Consider the following 20,585-nt stretch of genomic DNA (forward strand, 5'->3'; position numbering starts at 1 on the left):
TCCAGCTCTGGAGCCCTCAGCACAAGAAGGACATGGAAGTGTTGGAGCAGGTCCAGAGGAGGGCTACAAAAATGATCTGAGGGCTGGAGCACCTCTCCTATGAGGACAGGCTGAGAGAGTTGAGGTTGTTCAGCCTGGAGAAGAGAAGGCTGCGGGGAGACCTGATTATGACCTCTCAATACCTAAAGGGGGCCTATAGGAAAGATGGGGAAAATCTTTTTAGTAGGGCCAGCTGTGACAGGACAAGGGGTAATGGCTTTAAACTAAACCAGGGTAGGTTTAGACTGGATATAAGGAAGAAATTCTTTACAATGAGGGTGGTGAAACACCGGAACAGGTTGCCCAGAGAGGCAGTGGAGACCCCATCCCTGGAAGCATTCAAGGCCAGGTTGGACGGGGCTCTGAGCAACCTGATCTAGTTAGCGGTGTCCCTGGTGCTGCAGGGGGGTTGGACTAGCTGACCTCTAGGGGTCCCTTCCAACCCAAAGCATTCTGTGATTCTATGATACAGGTTCTTGTTACAGAGGATACAGCCTGATAACTCACACTTCTCTCGCTTTTTGTCCAAAAGATGGGATCGCAGGTCATACTCCAGCAGAGTAGGTTATGAATAGAAAGCTCTTTCCTAATCCCTGTGGTCTTCAAAGATTATTTTCATTATTAAAAGGTTTTTTTCCTGCTCCATTTTGATGTGAAACCAATTAATAGTTTTTCCCCTTAAGTTAATCTCAACATCTAGTTGTTTTTATTTGCCATCTGATTACTTTTTCTTCCTTTTTTTTTAAGATGGCTTTATTTCTTGCTCGTTTTTTTTCCATATGATTAAAATTAATGGTCCAGAAACTTGTTTAGTTCTATATTATAGTTCTGTATGTAGGGTGCGTCTAATTAGCTTGTTTACAGTATGCTGACAACCACGTATTTTCATATTATTGCCACAAAGTGGATCGATTTTTTTTTTTTAGAAGTTTTCTTAAAAGCACCAGAAGTTAAAACTTTAATGTGTTTAGCTTATCATAGAAAAATCACTGCAAAGTTACATTTTTAAAATCACAAAAAAATTTAAAAAAATCTGAATTTTTTTGTTTTTTATTTATTCAGGGGAAGAGCTAAAGTGGAAATTTTAATTAACACAGTTTTTAGCAGTTCAGAAGATCACAGTGGGCTATGTTCTGCATTTGGTTTTAATTTTTTAAATTATTTTTATTATTTTAAAATGATAATATTGGGACTTTCATCATAATAGTTGAAATTTTATGTGAGGTTGAAGAGTCATTTGTATGGAAATAGCAGGCAGCTTCGGTCATAGTCTAAGACTTTTGCAGCCCTTGCAGCACAGTTCATCTTTTCTTTAAGAATATTTTTTGTACAACAGACAGACCAAACTTGCCTTTTCTGTTTGTAAAATTTCAGTTGTAGGTTAAAAGTTAGTCTGATTGATGAATTAATGGTTCACATTAGGTTTATGAATGACTGCCATGTAATGAAAAGACTTATTTTGCCATAATACTGCAGACAGCTTGCTAATGAACATGAACTTACACTGACAGTGGTGTAGAGACCAGTATATCAGAGTTGTAAAACTAAAGGACTTAGATTTGTAAAGGTATTTAACTTTTCTCGGTGTGATGTGTTCATTTGACTCTGTTTCATTGTGGTTGAGGCTTCAAATACATTTAAGAATTGCAGGTTTATATAATTCTAAGCATTTTTTAAAAATTCTAATAAATATTTTCGAAAGTAGGGAATAGTGTTTAAATGTTGAAAAGTAAACTTAACTGTGTGGCAAAATGTACAATGAAACAGTCTCACAAAGCAGATCAGAAGGGGGAATTAGGGAGGAAAAGGAGGGAGTGAGAAATTTCTGTGTCTATTTGCAGAAAAAGCAGGGGAAATGCACACACCCCAGTGAGTGATATCTGAGGATTTTTGTGAAACAGACCTTTCATCTTGAGGAGTTTTGACTAGCTTTGTTAACTTCAAAGGCAAAACTTGCAAGTTCTGTATAGCATCATAAATTAAACCAGCTTTAAACCCTTGTAATTTTATTATACAAAAACGGATGTGCAAATGTTTAGAGGCTTTGTTTATTGGCAGTGTTTCTTGGATTTAGTTCTGTGAAATCAAGTGTCCAGGAAGCCATGGAGTAAGATAGGTTGGTTTAAATTAAAGTAGTGGAAGCTGTGATTATACAGAACTAATCTATAGCCTCTATGTTTTAGCATTTTTACTTTCATCACAAAGGAATTTCTCTTTACAGAGAAGAAAATAGCCATTCAGGCTACTTAATACAAAGAAGAAATACTTGTATTTCCACGAATATTTTTTTACAATTTTTTTTGCGAAAACAGGTTTATACCCTTTATTTCACTATGAAAAAAACTTAAATTGCTTCATTTGTGAAGTGCAGTGAGATTCTGAGCATTCATTGTACTCTGCGTCCTCTATGATGTTGAATAACACAGAGCTACAATATTATGTATATGTAGATAGTAATGATCATAGAGATGTGTTCTTTCATAACATTTAGACTGTTGGTTTTGTAACGTTAACCATCTCAAAAGATTGGAGTGTTAGCGTTAGACACCATTTTTCACATCAGTTTCTCTAGGTGTTTAATCTGCGTGTTTGTACAAAAAATATCTTTCGTAGATATATTTTAATGCATACCTAAAATACCTTTAATAATACAGCTACAGAATAGTCTAGAAGAATTCACTGGACCGTGTTGTTTTGGTGTAATTCAGTTTGTATTTTTTGTAGCAGAGCAGCTCACCCAAACTAAAGTACTTCTACAGACCTCTTGGAATTCAGTGTTTTTGTATTAAGTATTTTGAGTCCTCTTATTCAAGAAATTACTAAATACCCAGTACTGGTCTTAAGGTTTGTCATCATTGTATTGTTAGCTTGAGTTTGCTTTTGATTCAGTTTATTTTGTGTTCAAAACTGCAGGATGGGTGAAAAAAAACTTCCAGCTGCTTGGTATGGGGGTGTGGTTTGAAGCTCAGGTATTGCTTATGTGAATTAATGATACAGTAGTGAGTTGCTTCTTTACTTAAAATAACAATCTAACTGTGAAGACAAGCCTAACTACATTAAATATGTTTTGAAATTAGGGCTGGCAGTTGCTTAGTATCTTTCTCTGGTTTTGTTTGTTTTTAAATTAGGGTTTTTATTCTTTTTGGGTTTGGTTTGGTTTTTTTGCAAGGTTCTCAAAACTGTAGGGTAGGAGACTTGTACATATAAGTACTAACATTCCCCATTGTGCTTAATTCCCTTGCTTTCGTCTGCCAGTGTATCTCATTGTCCGTATTTGGACTATGACAGATCCAAGTTCAATTTAAGCTTTACATGTTTTTGTTTAGTAGGATAAGATTCTTGTTTGCTTAATGCGTCTTGACTTGCAGTTGTCTTGATAAGTTTACTTTGAACACCATAATGTAAGATTTTGTATGTAGTACTTCTATAACAGACTTTTACCAATGAATTACTGTTTTAAGGGGGACTGTCCTAGTCACGTGTTACTGAAAACCATATAAAAATTTTGTAACTGCTTTTTTTTCCTCTTCAGTCTTTGTAACACTTCGTGTCCATTTATAAGGTGGTCTTATGAAAGCTCCTGGCCAAATGACCAGGTCCCTTTACAGATACATTGAAAGCCAACCCCTTGACCTGAGGAGCTTGTAACTAGATAAGGCCGCCTCTCTTTTAGAAGTTTGCCTGAAACATCAAAATACGTCTGTGTGCCCTGGCTATTGCATCCTTGCAAGCTGTCAAATTTGGATTCTTCAGCTTTTTTTTTTTTTTCTGGTTTTGATTTCTCAGCTACTTGACTGGAAAATGTTTTTTCTGAGTATTTGTGACCTGGTATGAATTATTTCTACTGTAACTGTATAGAAGCAGAAGTCCCCTTTCCTTTCACTGACATTTCTAATCTCATTTAATGTACATATTGATGCTCACGTCAGTCTTTTTTTGAGTTCTCCAAATTAGTCTCAAAAATTGCAATTAATGCTGTCAGAAAACAAAAGCTCTTAGAAGTTTTGTAAAATTTTATTCTTAAGTAGTAAAACAGAACAAAACCTTTTAATTTTTATTCTTTACTAAAACTTGCCTCTTACCTTGACCATCTCTCCAAAGACAAAAAACCCAAACACACCTTTAGTGTAAAAGAGTTTCCCAGCCACTTATTTTAGCTTTCATTTGCATTTTTGCCTGTAATGTGGCATATCTAGGTTGACATTCTCTGCCCAGTTTGAGGTGGGTTTAAAATCTAGGTCTTCAATATTATGGGCAAGAATCCTGGGTGAGATCTTGGATCCATATCCATCTTTCCACTCTTCATCCACTCTTCATCTGTTCACAGTACTGGAATGGAGGCAAAACTTTCAGGTTAACTGGAAGTCAAACTTAAAATTAATTAACTAACGTTAATTAGAACAAATTGCCATACAGTATAATTGACTTGAAGTACTAAGCATTTCTGTGGATAATAAGTGTTGATATTTGCTAACATGAGATTAATAAAATAAAGGATATAGGTCTAGGTGCTTTGGGAGAAGCTAACAAGTTTGAAATTAATTATGGGCAGAGACATTTTTAGATGTTTTTCCACTCTGCTGTGGGGATGTTAACAGCTCTTGTTTTGCATTTCTAGTACAGCTCATTATCACATCTTTGAATCCTGAGTAACGCAGCTGGATTGTGTATGATGGACTTGGTCTTATCTGTAAAGTCCATGGACTATAAGGTTTTTGTTCATAGTATATTTTCCAAAGAAAGATTGGAATCATGGGTAAAAACATAGAATATGAGTATATGCACTGTAAAAGAAAAAATCACTAAGGAATTTTAGGCCCATGTTTATCCTAAAAATCAGGGGAAAAAAATTTCTGTTTGCAATATTGGCAGCTTTCAGTCCAGTACCTTGAAGTGGAAGGGTTTTTTCATGTGCGTGTCTTCCTAATATATATTGGGTTCAATAGCCTAAATTATACTAAATATCAAATCTTCAATTTTTGTTATATTCATGTTTATTTTTTTTCTTGTAATGATAGTTAAGCATTTGATCTTCTGAATTTAGTATGAGTATTGTACTAGTGAGAAGTTGTCAGGTTATTATTGGGGAAAATTAAAATTATTGTATGTCTTCTGTTCAGAGTCTGCATCAGTGGACAAGTCTGTATCCCATTCTTGCACAACTCCTTCTACATCGTCTGCTTCTGGCCTGAATCCAACTTCTGCGCCTGCTTCATCTGCTCCTACAGTTCCTGTCTCACCTGTCCCACAATCACCAATTCCTCCGTTACTTCAGGACCCAAATCTCCTTCGACAGCTGCTGCCTGCACTGCAAGCTACCTTGCAGCTTAATAATTCTAGCGTAGATATATCCAAAATAAATGAAGGTAAGGATTCTTTCAAGTTGATGTAATCTCTTACTTACACATATTAGTGCATTATTGGATACTAAGCTGTAGTAAATGCAAGCCTTACTTTAAATGAAAAGTGAATAAGTGAATCCCTAGGTGAAGTGGGGATCATTTCTGGTTTGGTTTCGTTTTTTCCTGTTAAACTTTTCTAAATTAGCCAAGTAACGTTTAAGGTTGTTAAGCTAATAAATGCTGATGTATGTGAGCAGTCTAATTGAGGCTGGTGACTCAATCGCTGTATCAGCATTCATCTGTTGCACAAAATTTAGTTAGAGCTTTTTGTTCTTTTGTTTCATGCAATGTTCTTTGTTTTCTGTAGTTTGTGCTGCTATTCTAATAATGTGTGTTTGCAAATACTGAAACTTCTAGGGTTTCTTAAATCTTGTTGCCTATCCACTTTTTTTCTTTAACAGAACATGTTAGCCTCTCTCAATAAAGATAGCACATCAGTAATTTTGCTAGCAAGTTACATTTTGTGGATGTAGTCAGTGGATCCCTTAAATTGTTGTTACATTGGTCTAGTTTATTAGAAGAAAATTTAGAACCAGCTATAGTGCCTTTTGCTGCAAGAACAGGTGGAGTTAATGCATTTTGAATGTAATTTTATCTAATGTGTCTGAATGTGGCAGGTTACTGATGAAGGAAGTAGTGTGGGATTTTTTGTTTGCTTCTTTGAACTTCTTGTGCACTGATGACCAATTTAAATAGAAAGCAAAACATTTTACATGTAGTACCCAGAGTTAATTAACTTCTAAAAAGTGTGAACCATGAAAGTAAAATATTATGTACATTATGTATATTATGCACATTATTATTATAAGGAAAAGCTGTCAATTGACTTCCTTTGAATCAGCAAATATGGCTTCATTTAGTACTTATAGGTGAGTTGGTTACTGTTTTTTTAAAAGCTTGTGTCTGCAGAGGAAACTAGTGTGCTAGGTTGGACTAAAAAAGTAGGAGTATTGTGGTTGGTTGTGTTAAAAAATGAAAGGTCCAATCAAGACTCCAATTGTATTTTATTAGAGAGCTGCCAATTTAAGTTCCTAGTCATTTTCTCTTGCCATGTCTGAGCAGCAGCTGTGTCTGTCATGGAACAAGAGTGTTAAGTATCGTTCTGATGGCATGAGGGCCTGGCTGGCAGGTCCATGTGGGCAGCGTGACTTCACCTTGTGCAGCAGGACTGCCCTTACTGTGCACATGATGCAGAGTTATTCTGTGTTTGTGCTGGTGAGTCAGTTTTTTCAGACTTGTGCATGGGTAGTGCGTGTTCAGGAAGTATCCCACAGAGCCTGTAGGCCTTTTTGAAAAGATTAGTTCAGAAGGTGGGTCTCATTGGCTCATACTGTAAGATGCTCTTCCTGTGTAGTGCAGTTTTTAAACAGTTTCTTGAAAATTATTAATTTTTTCTAGTTGGGGGAGGACAGGAACAGCTAAACCCGAAACAAATAAGTTTGTGGGTGGGTTTTTTTGTTTGTGGTGTTGTTGGTTGGTTTTGGTTTTTTTTTTTTGTTGTGTTTTTTTTTTTGTTGTTGTTGGTTGGTTTTGGGGGTTTTTTTGTTGTGTTTTTTTGTTTTTGTTTTTGGGTTTTTTTTTAAGAAGAAACACCAAGTGTCTGGATTTTTAACTTGAAAGATATTTTCTTTTTCCTTGAACAGGAAGTCTTTCCCCCTGCATCCCCCCATCTCTTTTAGTGAGTTAAAGTGATACTGCTTTTTTGGTGGTTTGGTTTTGTTTTGGTTTTTAATTATTGTAGTTTAAAAAAAACCCTGCACATTTTGTTTACTACGATAACAAATTGAACATTTTTTTTTTTATGTTTACAAGAATTATTATTTATCCATAAGGTCAAGCTGAAGAGTTAGTTTCCAAAAGTCTTTTTTTAGTGTATGTCTGAAAGATAAAACTACTAAATAAAGGACTTGGTTAGACAAGCATTCATAAATTGCATTCAAGTCATTGAAAAATAGTTCATGTGGCTCTTTGGACTATTGTGATATGGGAACAAAATCAGAAAGAAAATGCCGCTTAAATGTATTTAGCCAGTTTGAACAGTTTAAAGTGATGTTCTAGAATTGCCAGTAAAACAGAATGTTTGTTTTTAGTTCTAACAGCAGCTGTGACACAAGCCTCTCTGCAGTCTATACTCCATAAAATTCTTACTGCTGGACCATCTGCTTTCAATATCACTTCCCTAATTTCTCAAGCTGCACAACTGTCTACGCAAGGTATTCAGTCATCTTTTCACTTATGTAAAATTGTTATGTTGCATTTTATAAAGGCTGATACAATTGAAACTTGCAGAAGCTGTCTGTAGTTATATCTTTGGCCATCTGGTGTGGAGGATGTCGAATGACTTCTTTTTTCCAGAGATAGGATAAGAAATTGTTACTTGGGGAGCAGGAAGCTGACATGCAACTAAGTAAATGGGCTTCTCTGTCTCACCTTTTGGGATTTTCTTTGTATGTTAACTAACTCTATATGAATAACGTGAAACATGTGTGAGACCCTCTCAGTTTATTCTGAACCTTAATTAGACATTTAATATTTGATATAAAACACAACTCTTCCTTGGTTGAACACCCTTTTTGTAGTGCTGTGCAACCACTCTTGGGGGAGGCTTTAGCTTCTTAAAGTTTATTCTGTCTGGTGGGGGGGGTGTTATCTTCTGTAAATAGTATTTTTCAGCTTCCATGCAAGGTACTCCTTCAGGTATCTTCAAAACATTCTGGTTTATAACTTAATAAAGCTAGAAACTTAAACCAAAACAACAGATGCAGTCATGTTTTTCAGTAGGTACGCAGTATTATGCTAATGGTTATTTTTAATCAATAATTAAAACATGGGTGGGGGACTCTTGGTAGATGCCTAGAATTTATGAATAAGTTTCTAGATGAACTGTTCATGCATTCTTTTGGTTAAATCGAGTTGAGCACTCTGAAATAGGAATTGCAGATGAAACTAGTTTGGTCCCTTCATGTGTAAAAAGCGTTGCATAGTAGCTTCTTCTCTTTCCCGCTCCCCTCAATTTTTAGAAGTGGAGAGTTTGGGGAAAATACAATTCTTTAGTTAGGGTTGTTGTTGAACATTTGATTGTTCCAGTTGTTCCCCCTCCCTGCCCTGCCCCATCTCAAGGTGAGTATGTTTGTGTGTTATCTTATACAGCATACTGCAAAGTACCAAAAGAAAATCTTAATTCACATTCAAGATAGGATGAGATTTTATTAAAAACAACCTTTTATTTTTCCTTTGCAGCTCAGCCATCTAATCAGTCTCCAATGTCTTTAACATCTGATGCCTCATCGCCAAGATCATATGTATCTCCAAGAATAAGCACGCCTCAGACTAACACCGTTCCACTTAAACCTTTGATGACTACGCCACCGGTATCATCACAGCAGAAGGTAAGCTCCTCTTGATTTATGCCATATTGTAGTAAGAAACCATTATAGGTAATAATTAGGTATTGCTGCTATATATCCATGTGCTAGCAGTTATATATAGTATGATAAAAAAACTTTCCCTATAGAAACAGAAACAACTGGATGCTGTAGTGGCTCTAATGTATTTAAATGGAAACAGAAACTTACTTCAAAGGCAACAGCTGATAACAGTTCTCTAGACTTTAGCCAATAAAATATTTTTAGAATGGGAAAGAAATTCTTGGGGACGTTGACTTGATGTAATCTGAAATTTGGTTTAGAAATGTTCTAGGTGTTTACAAGGTCAATAACTTCATGTCCCTTTCCCTTCCTGTCACCTCACCCCCATTCATTCAGAATTCCTTAGTAACTGGATCGGTGACTAGGAAACATTACCTGAAGCTAACAAATAAGCTCCTAAGGTTCTTCCTAAGGGTGAAGTAGAAAACATAAATCAGAAAGCATAAAGTTGTCTTTTAAACTTTTTTGTGTGTGTGTGATCCCTCTAGTGGGCTATTCTTCAGATGAAAAACGTATTTTGCAGAATCTGAGCTCAGTATTCCATATCCTACAAGTGGTGATATTGAGGAATAAATACAGTTGACGCTGAGAATATTTATTTATTTACTTACTTTCTTTCTCTGTCCAGCAGATCAGAGACTGTTTTGCTGTGTACAGGTGGGGAAAGTAGATGTAATTAAAAGCACTCAAGATTAATTTCTCTGTAAGGGTTTTTCTTTTTCCTTGTTTGAAGTCTTGCGATTTATGTTATAGAGCAAGGGTTGGAAGAGATACTATGTTAAAGGACCTACTATGAAGGAGGATTTTGTTACTAAAGGGGACTGAAGGCAGAGCTATTGATTTGCACCCTCTGGTGGGTGATAGTTTTGTAGTGATAGGTAGAGCTGCAGGGCATACCAGTCTTGTGACTTTCAGACAAGTTTAAAAAAAAGAACAAAACAAAAATTTAGCTGTTAACAGTGTTGTTCTGGCTGTGAAAAATGGCAGTCTGTTGAGAAGGATTTGGACCACTACTAGAGGTTTGCTATTTTCATGCAATGGGAACTTGTCCTGTCTCTTCATTGGAAAGATCTTTCTTTCAAGATTGAGACACTTGGATTTTAATCCAGTCTATCAGTATGTTGCTCAGTGTATGTAGTATTTTATCGGCATAAGATAAGGGTGAGGCCAGTCTTGTTTGATATTCTTTACCCTTTATTTTTTTTTTTTTGTGCTACAATCCCTGTTCTGCACCCCCACACCCCCCCCACCCCCCCGATTATCTAAGTCATCTTTCTCTCAATTTTTTGCTCAGAAGAGAACCTCTATGTCTTGAAAGCCTCTAAGGAATACTTTTATCTTCAGGAGGACAGATTACATTCCTCATTCTGGTCCACATGCCTCATTTTCTTGCATTTGAATTTTTTCATGGGTACAAGTGGTTCTTCCAGTTTTTTGTGATTGACAGTGGTACAATGAATTGTGAAAGCCTTGTGTGTATAAACCTGCTTGCTGTCTTTGTTTCTGCCCTTGGAGTGCATCCTGAATCTATGTGGTCACATCCCATAGCTAGGTGACAAGCAATGCAATTATCAAATAGCAGACTTGAAACAGAAGGGAGGCGTCTGGCACTTTTCAATCATGGGATATCAAAAAGAATCTTAAGTTGTTTACTGTCAGTAACTGGAATTTGATCTCTTCTGGTCTCTACAACCCAGAGATCTGGATCTACTTTATAAAGTTCAGATTATCAGCTGCATTAGAAACATGGCTAAAGTCTTATCCTTTGGGATCTTCTTTATCTACAGTGTTTTCTGAAAGAAAACTTGAAGGAAGGACAAGCTCAGCAGGATTTTCTTTTTTCCCCAAGACTTCTATGCTTGTTTTCGTAGAACTGTGCAGACAAACTTGAACTCGCTGCCTCTCACCCCATATAAAGGCCAATATTATACCAATGAAGTAGGTGGTGTGGTAGTAAACTATGCCTTAAGAGAAAGTGAAGGCAAGCCAAGTGTACTGTAAGTAGGGCCAATCTGTCTTGGTAGACCAACTGTATAATTGCATATGCTTTTGGATACACAAGCCTTCCCTTGGGTTTTCAGTAGAAGCAAAAAAAACTTAAAGGCTAAATGCAAGTTTGAGAAGAGTTGATCTGAATCCGGTGCAAGTTGTAACTACAGCAAGGCTGCCACTCCTCAAAAAACAACAAAAAAAGTGTTGGTTATTTTATGCTTTGTTTGATATGAGAATCTCCACTGATATGCAGGGCTCTGCGATTGCCTATAGTTAGTGACTTGGCATGCAGGATTTCACCTCTGGTATTTTCAAAGGCAGGTATTGTGTGTTTTATTGATACATATATAGCAGTTCTTCTGAAAGTGGTAATGTCTGTGTTTTGATGCGAGTATTGTGACACATTTTGAAATTACTATATTTTAATCAATCTTTCCTTAAGACTGCACCACAACAAGGTGAGATTGTACATCTGATTTGTTTTTGAAGCACATATAATGTGGTTGCAAGTGTTAAGTTCAGTAAATTTGAGTTACTTGTAAGTTATAATGTCTCTGCTTCAGAATACTGTTAATCCTGATGGACTGTTGTGTATTGTTATATGCACTGGCAAGTTTTCACTCCCATCCTACTGTGAGGAAGTTATAGCTCTTACTACAATGGGATATCATAATGATAAAAGCTTTCTATTTTCTAGGTATCTTGATCAGCTAAACAGAATTAGTAGTAATGCTTGATGGCAGGAGCTTTTCTTGGTTTTTGTGTTCCTCATATCTGGTGCTAACAACAGAGCTGTTGAAATATTAACATGAATTGTTTGTGTGTTTGTCCCAGAAGTAACAAATTCTGATTTAGCAGCGGATGCTTTTCCAGTTAAATAAGGTGGGATTGAGAAGAGAATTTAGGTGATAATAGCTCCAGCGTAAGCATGGCTGTTTTGGTAGTCCTTTGGATATGTCAGTCAGTCAGGTTAAGTTATCCAGTTCTAAGAGTTTGAGGTAAATTATGCCTAATCAAGATGTGGTGCTGTGCCAGGACATGCTTGGTTTCAGAGCACAAGCTCCTTGGCTTAGGGTGCTTCTATGCAGCAGGCGTAGACAAAGCTGAACTGGCACCATGCAAGCAGAGCCCGGTGCCAGATGCCCGCATACTTGGGCTGGCTCTGGGAACAGTGTAGTGCCATTTGCACAGCAGGGCTTGTTACTTCAGACTTCATGAACATTTCTGTACTGGTTTTAAGCTCAAGCTGGTATGTCTGCTAGAGGTGTGCTGTATGCACATGGCAGCTCAGGTGTCACAGACTCTAGGATCCTAGGTGTTGGATTTTGCTATTTAGCTGTGCCTGTGTTGTGTGGTTGGAAACCGTTCCCAATTTCTGCAGAATAACTCTGTAAAGACAGACCTGTCAAGCTTAGTGAGAATGTTGTGTATGGAAATCTTTTTTTTTCTTTAGTCCTTACTATTTTTCTGTTCCTGGTACACTTACTTACAGTCTTTGAAACACTTGGAAAATAGGTAATAGTTAAAGAGTTTTTGTGACTCATGTATCTCTCAAATCCCAGTTTTAATTTACAATCCACTTTTGTTTTTATTTTTACCAGTCAAGGAGCTGGTTAGTTTTCCAGTTTGGATCCACAAGGTGATTGTATTATCTCTGATGGACTTTCCTTTTGAAATTGTTCCTTCTGTTCAAACGGCCTTTTGTTTGCTTACAGGGTGAGCAAATTTCAGGCATTGATAGCAAAGTTCTTCATGTCATACATTTAATAAAGATACTCAGGTAGTCTTTTTTCATAAACCAATTTATAAACTGCTACTATTTCGCCCCCCTTAACTATATAATTCAGTTGACTTCAACACACTGAGTGATTTTACAATGATCCCGCTTTACCTTCCCAGAACCATGACATTTTGGTGTGCTATTCATACTTTTTTTGGCTTTTGATGGTAATTTTAAAAGGTGACTTTTTCCTCTTACACAAAAAAGTAGGTTTGAGATTACATTAAGATTTCCTGTGTATTTAAATAAATGAACTTAACATCTTGAGTTTACTTCAGCAGATACTGTCTGACTTGCCCTCTGTGGTTTGTTTCACAGGAGTCTGTTTCTGAAACTGAGAGTTTCTGGAGGTTCAGATGACCTAGTTAGTAATCTACACCAGCGATGTCAGCAAATGCCTGACAGGCTGCCTGATTTACGTTTTTTGTCTTTATGAATCCCTAAACCCCATTTTTTTTCCCCTCCCTCTTTCTTAAAATTGTTAGCTTGATTTTCCGGGGGGGGCAATAAATAAATTTTGGAGCTGCTTCCTCTGTTCTTTAAAAGGGACAGGGGCATGCAGAGTATGGGACGAAAAAAATAAAAATCTTTAACTCAGTTTTCTGTAACTTAGACACTAGTATATTCCCAAACTTTTCATCCTGCTGTAGTTCCCGACTTCACAGAAAGATGACTGTATCTTACTGATGGTGTCTTAAGATCTTAAATGTGAATGTGTACTACAAATGAAAAGCAAAAAGCTACTGGTGACTTTTTTTTTGTAGTCATTCATTAGTTTAAAACTGACAGAACAGTTAAAAAGGGGGAGTAGCAGACTGATAAATATGCTTTAGATTTTTATTTTTCTATTTCTGATAGAAATGTTATAATACCTTTATGACCTAATTCTGCTCTTGACACTGTGCAATGTATTTTCAAGTAGGAAACTTTTTAAGTGAAAATTTTTATTTGGATAATGAACAATTCTTTTGAGGTTTAAAACGAGTTTGGTGCTCACATGGAAGATATGCTCAAAATTGAAAATGGGTTGAACTGTTTTGCCTAATAAACTTGCAGTATTTTGACAAGGCGGATCTAAACTTGCTTCTGTTATGTGTATTAAGTTCTCTTTCTATTTTAGTCAAAAAAGGTATCACAGCTGTGGAACTAGAGATGATTTTTTAAAAAAACACCTTGTGAAGAGTATAAAAATTCTATCAACAAAAGACATTGTATCAAAAAAACGCACTGGTTTTGTAACTTGTAATTTCCTTGTTTTCCTCTGGTTCTTACACTTGATATTTCTGGTGAAAGAAGAAATCTAATGAAGTTTTGAACTTTCCAGGTTGCTACTCCAGGTGTTAAACAAGGACCAGCTTCACAGGCAGCACCTCAGCAGCCGGTAATAGCTGACAAGCAGGCAGGTCATGAGCCTGCCTCTCCGCGAAGTCTTCAGCGCTCAAGGTATATTGAAATACTTCTCTGTGCTGTCCTCTGTTTTTGCTCTGGATCTGATGTATGTTGTATGTGTTGCAATTTGTGGGTTCTTCTTTGGCCTTTTTATTGAAAGAATGATTTAACTCTGCTGCTACTGAAAGAATGCAGCTAAGTATCTGTTACAGAGCTAATGTAGTAGATATTCCGTTTTAGGACCACTACCAGAGTTCCAATCACAGAAGTAAAATAGAGTTAATATATCTGCCCTGCCACTCTAGAGTCAATTTTACAAGTGATTCCTTGTATTGTGGTTTCTGAGTTTGGAGGTTTTGTTTCTTTCTGTGCAGTTATGGGATTAAATTAACTCTGTGTAATTTGCTTAGTGTTAGATGTTTGTTGTGTAGTGTAATTTGATTTTTAAATTATAAGAACTTTTGTCTATCAGGTGATTTTGCTGCTTTAATGAAAAGCATTAAAAAATGAAGTTTCACAAATGCGTTTTCTTGGCCAGACTTTTTTCTAGCATTGCAGTGTATTCAGACATTGCATGATAGGAACGTTTAGCCATGGGTTTACAAGGAGGGTTTAGAGTCTGTATCTTGTCTGAATTTTTTTTTAGGGAAGATGGGCTTTTGCTTGTGTAGGATGCTGTGCACTTTATCATATTGGTTCCAGGGGCTGTAACCAAAAATTTGTCCTAAGATCCTTCTGTGATGGAGTCAAGGTCTAGAACTGTGGCAGGAAGAGATTGCAGGTTGACTTTTTTTAAAAGTGCATCATCAGAATGGATTCCTATAAATCTACAAGGTGTTGTATTTCTTAAAAGCTAGATTTTTAGAGTGGTTAAATAAGGTGCATGGTATGATACTAAAACAACCCCACCCCACCCCGACAGTCTTTCCTTGTCAGCATACCTGAAGCTACGTGGTGGTGCTTTTCAGATCACAAAATAGCGAGGTCCTTTTATCTGCCCTTCTGGAACTACTAATAAAGGGGACCTTCGATTACATGTCATCAATGCTCAAAGTTATTACTAGATTTTCAAATTTGTGTTGATTTTTGGGGGGAGAAGAGGGGTATTTTGTGTTTGGGGTGTTGTTTTTGTTTTTTTTTTTTGGAGGTGGGGTTTTTGTTTGTTTGCTTGATGGTCCTGTGCCAGTGGCTAGCTTTACTGGAGACACTGTAATATTGATCAGTTTGAGGGAACAAACAGAAGCAAGTTATAAGTTTTTGGTTGTTAACATTGGCTGTCTTACAGACACTTGATTCTAATCTTTAACAGGTGTCTCACCTACAACTTATTTCCTCTATGGGTAGAATAAAGACATAGTGTACCAGCTCCAGTCTCTAGTATTTATGGTGGGTGCTGTTTAAATCTTTCTGAATTACAGTACCAAAAATAAAATTATACTTGGCAACCAGCTAAGCCTTTTTAATAAGGGGACTAGACCTTTTTATAAGGAGCAGTGAGGTTTTGGGGAATAGCTGTCCATCTTGCGGACCCTTTTGTCCTTTGCTTATCACCCTTTTCACCCTTTCCCCATAGGAAACCTTGCTAAGGAATATAGTCTTATTCTCAGAAACATTCACTATCGCCTGGAGTCTGTGCGAAGTGGTGCTGGTGGGCATTTGGCTTGCTAATCCATACACTGTACTGTGGTGTCTCCCCCCCTGTTTTGGGTTATAGGACTCTCTACTCTGGCATAACCCGTACCCACATTGAGTTCCCTTTAGGGACCTACTGGCCCTCTGCAAACCATTGCTCTGCTTGGCATCAGCATTTTGCTGGAGAAGGGAAACTGACTTTGTCCCAGCAGCCATACTGCTGAGGTAGAGCGGTCGTGCAGGTAGCACTGTCCTGCATTTGAGGAGGAGGCACAGGAGGCAGTGCCCAAATAGAGGAGTGTGCAGCCTGGTATCAAAGATACTGTGCCAATATTAGTATTGTTTAGTATTCTAGATCTCTCAAAATGTTACACGTTTGTGGCAGTGGTATGACGGTAGTGTATCGCAAGTTCATGTGTTTCTGTTTCTTTCAAAAGTGTCTCGTTTGCAAAAAAATGGAAGATTAAGTAACAGGCAATTTGGAAAGAAAATGTGTGACTGGTATTTTCTTCTGTTCCCTGCAGTGGAGTTGAATGAAGGTGGACCAGCTCAGATTTATTCATCTGCAGAAGTTTTCATGTGTCTGGGCAGTATTTCTGAATTGATATAGAACAGACTATTCCTTTGTAGGTGAAAGCGGTCAGTCAGACTGAGGACTGCTCTTGGGGCTAACTCCCTCTTTTATAGGAACGAACAACAACTTAGCAACCTGACTGTGGACGGGTGGTCCAAAAAAAGGCTCTGTGAATTAGGGTTGCTTTTTTCTACAGCTTAAATACTGATTCATTGTGCAGAAATAGTCACAACTACATTTCCTTTGCTTTTACTATTACTAAAAGTTCTAAGCGAATGGAGCTAAAATTATTTTCAGCTTGTTTGGGAGGAAGCACTGTCTAAGAAATATGTGAATAGCTATTGATAACTTTAAAGTTGTGCGTGTTTCAGTCATGTAAGTTAGGAAATTAATGCAATGTAGGCATACAGTGAGTCTTTTTGTAAGAGATGATTCCAAAGACACACCATGAATTATGGCTGCTTTAAAAATTGAACTAAATGAGTGCTTCCATAATTAATAGTTTCATCAGGTTGCTTGTTTCTCTTTATTTCCAGGAAGGACTGGCAATATTTTTCGTTGGCCTTAGAAAAAGCAGAACTGCTGGAGGGGGAGATGTTTCTTCCCGTTTTTTTATAGGCTTACAAGATTTTATAGTTTTTAGTAGTGTATTTCAGAAGCATCCTGTTTTCATGCTCTTGTACAGATGTTTTTGCCTCTCTGAAAGTATTCTTGTACCTGTGGCATAGTCTTTAACTCATCCAGCAGTTAAGGCAGGTGTTTGGCTTTACTGAAGCATTTAAAAATACAGCAGTAGTTTGGAACTGTCTATCATTGCATTCGTAGCTCCCCCTGCTGCCAACATAGCAGTGCTAGGATATTTTGTGGCAGTATGTTTTATTCATAATTAAGATACAACTTTATTTTTGAGAAACACACAGATTTTATTCATTTTCCTGAAACATTTCTGATGTATTGGAGTGATTTTTACTGATGAAGTAGGAGTCAGAAAAGCCAGGTTGATAAATGGAGAGGAGGCAATTCATAGGGTAACTTGGCTCCTATTAGAACTAAGGAGTAAATAAGCATTGAAGGTGATGCCTCAATTCTATTTAATTAATAAATGTACCCTTTCTTCTCTGCACCATCAGTACGCTGATGCTGTATCAATACATAGAAACATAGAATAATTTAGTTGGAAGGAATTTCTAATTGTGATCTAGTCCAAGTCCCAACTCAAAGTAGGACCAGCAAATTTGAATTGCTAAAGGTATTTTTAGGTGATTTTTGAATATCACGGAGCATCTTATTCTAATGTTTGACTACCCTTATGGTGAAATGTTTTTTCCTATGTCTAATTAGAATTTTCGTCTTGTCCTATCACTGTGCATCTTTGAAAAGAGTCTGGCTGTATGCTCTAGGTAGTTAAAAACAGTAAGAAGATACTTCTATGCCCTTCCCTCAGCCTTCTCTTTTCCAGACTGAATAAACCCAATGCTTTCAGCCTCCCCTGATAAGGCATTGTGCTTCAGCCCCCTAGTCATCTGTGTGGTCTTCTGCCAGATTCCTTTGGTGTAGCAGTTTAATTCTTGTCTGGTTTTGGGATCTGCGCTACGCAGTGCTTCAGGTACTGTAGATCTTACAAGCTCTGAAGAGAGGGGAGGAATTGCTTTCTTCAGTCTTGCTCTTGCTAATTGCTGTAGTTTAACTCTATGCCAGCCAAAACCGGGATACTAATACAGCCCAGCATGTGCTTGGCCTGCTTTGCCACAGGGATACATCGCTGACTCGCGTTTAACTTGTCCACCAGGATCCTCAGGTCCTTTTCTGCAACGCTGCTTACTACCCACTCAGCCTGTGCAGGGGTTGTTCCAGTATTTTTGCACGAGGTTATTCCACCCCAGGTGCAGGGCTTTGCGTTTACCTTTTCTGAACTTTGTTCCTGTCTGCCCATTCAAGTCCTTCTGAGTAACAACCTACCCTCCAAGCTATTGACTGCTCTCCCCAAATAGGTGTCATCTGCAAACTCACTGAAGGTGCACTGTGTGTCTTGGTTTTTACTAAAAATGTTAAACAGTATTGGCCCCAGTGTTCATCAGTGAAGGACAGCACTAGTCACTTGTTTTTGATTGGTCTTTCTACTGCTGACTGCAGCCTTTGAGCCCAGCAGTTCATTCAGTTTTCCACCCACCTTACACATGAAATATGGGCTAGATAAGTAAACAGTTTGTCTATAACAGTACTATGGGAGATGATGTCACAGGTTTTGCTGAAGTCAAGGTAAACAACACTTCTGCTTTCCCCTTACCCTCTGAGCCAGTCACCTCATCATAGAAGTCAGCAAACTTGGTCAGGCATAATTTCCCCTTGGTAAATCTATGCTGGCTCTTTTTTTTGCCTTTTAGTCTGTCATGTAGCTGGAATCCCTTCCAGGAAGACTTTCCCAGAAACTAAAGTCAAATGGCCTGTAGTTCCCCAGGTTGTCATCCTTGCGCTTCTTGAAGATGGCTTGAACGTTTGCTTTTTTTTCCTCATCATCAGGAAACTTGCCTGCTCACCATGCTGCTTTGAGATGATGCAAGCATCTGAGTTATACTGGCCAGCTCCCTGATTACACTGGGGTGCATTACCATCTGGTTGCACGGACATATGTCCAGTTGGCTTAACAGCTCCTTAATTTCTTCCTCTGCTGTAGGTAATGCTTTACTCACACTGACTGCTGATGTGCTTGGGCATGTGGGAGGCCTGAGGGCAGACCATACCCATAAAAACCCAGGCAGAAAAAAGTGTCTGACTGTCCTGGCCTTTTTCATGTCCTTTGTCTCTAGGTCCCTTTGCCTTGTAGAGGGGCAACCCAGCTGTTCTCTAACCTTTTTTTCTTTTCTTTTTTTTCCCCAGTTATATCATATATTCCCTCTTGCAACTTCTGCTGTCTGAAATCAAGGGAAACTTATGTATACAACTCTAACAAAGCTGCCTGCCAAAATCTTTCTGCATATTTTTTTTTTTAATATTCTAAGCTTTTAAACAAGCTTAGGGGTACTGGAAGGAATGTGGTTAAAGTCTTTGATGCTGCAGAGGAGTGTGCTGTACCTAATTTGTTGGCTGTTTGTTTGGAAACCTGCTGTAATTCTTTGCAAGTGTGAGTGATTAGGATAAATGGCTGGGCATTGGACTGTAAAGATAGTTGCGTTATGCTAGCATGTTTTCAGTCCTCGAGGGGGTAGGTTGGGTGATGAATTAAGATTCCTCTCAGATTTGTTTTTTCTTCCTATTACTTTATATCACTTGCAGGCAAGTAGTAAGAGAATTTTAAGAAATAGACTGAAATTATGTCCTGTGTTGAAAAGCTGCTGCCAGTTGGAGAATGATTGTAAACATAATCTTGCGAGTAATGGCTAGCTACTTACACAATTAGTACTACTATTTCTCAGCATATGTAGTGCCAAAGAACATTGTAATGGTGAGGTACCACCTCTCTTACAGTGCTAGTGATGTTCTTTTGTCCTGCTCAAGATTACTGCTTCCTTTGTCTTCCCTTACAAGGGTGGAGAGGACAGAGCAGACTGTTTTCGTCCTGACCTGTCCTTGTCCATGTTTGCATGGATAAGTAGTGCTGCTCCCACCTCTTCTTAGCAAAATAGAAGAACGGAGTCCCTCTTCGTGAGTGTGAGGGGCGTGTGAGTGGCTGAACAAATGCTGGAAGGGGAAATAAGAGTGTAGAGACCCTTTTTGCAAGGGATGGGGGAGTAGAAAAGGGCATGCACCAAAACATCAGCTTCTAAGCTTCCCCACCATGAGTTATATACCAGTGCTAGTTCTGGTTTCCTAAGAAGATCAGATCACCTGGATAGCAATGCTTGCAAGGACACAAACCCCCACATTCTGATCCTTCATTTGATGACGGTGATACACCAAATAGCAGTTTTGATGCTGGTGAAAGTTGCAGTGGAGTTGTCTATTGCTGATAATATGGAAGCTGAAGAACAGTGATGAACTCTTATGCATAGCAGAACTATGTAGCTGCAGCTCTGGCAGTTGTGTCAAATGTGGTTGGATCCATACAATGAGAGTGGTGTTCATGCTGGCCATGATACCTGGGCTTTTGGACACAGGGAAAGTCAATTTAAGTATCAGTGATTTTTGCATATTTTGGGGGAATTTCTGTAGCTTGTTGGGCTTAATGTTAGGTGTTCAGGTTTTATATCATAGCTTTATTGAGAGAAGAGATACAAATGAAACAAAAACCCCTCCTGCTTTACCTAGAGAGCATAGCATCCAAGAGTATTTGCAAACTGGGATTAGTCAGTCATACCAGTTTACTAAAGATTCACCTAAGTGATATCCACCTTTTTTAGTTATTGCAGCAG

General features: G+C 37.9%; 1 protein-coding gene across 4 annotated transcripts in view; it reads left to right on the forward strand.

The window, feature by feature from the left end:
- The window catches only part of WAC (WW domain containing adaptor with coiled-coil), a 61,171-nt gene that overhangs the window by 33,205 nt on the left and 7,381 nt on the right, over positions 1 to 20,585 (forward strand). For 3 of the 4 annotated variants that reach the window (XM_035902410.1, XM_009647005.2, XM_035902411.1), the window contains exons 7-10: positions 5,160 to 5,405; positions 7,532 to 7,654; positions 8,682 to 8,830; positions 13,966 to 14,084. In XM_035902410.1, the coding sequence (XP_035758303.1) occupies positions 5,160 to 5,405; positions 7,532 to 7,654; positions 8,682 to 8,830; positions 13,966 to 14,084 (637 nt within the window). The remainder of the gene's footprint in view (positions 1 to 5,159; positions 5,406 to 7,531; positions 7,655 to 8,681; positions 8,831 to 13,965; positions 14,085 to 20,585) is intronic. The other variant, XM_035902412.1, reaches the window with a different exon arrangement.

Source organism: Egretta garzetta, unplaced genomic scaffold (genome assembly GCF_000687185.1).
Source record: "Egretta garzetta isolate BGI_Z169 unplaced genomic scaffold, ASM68718v1 scaffold369, whole genome shotgun sequence".
NCBI classification, from domain to species: domain Eukaryota; kingdom Metazoa; phylum Chordata; class Aves; order Pelecaniformes; family Ardeidae; genus Egretta; species Egretta garzetta.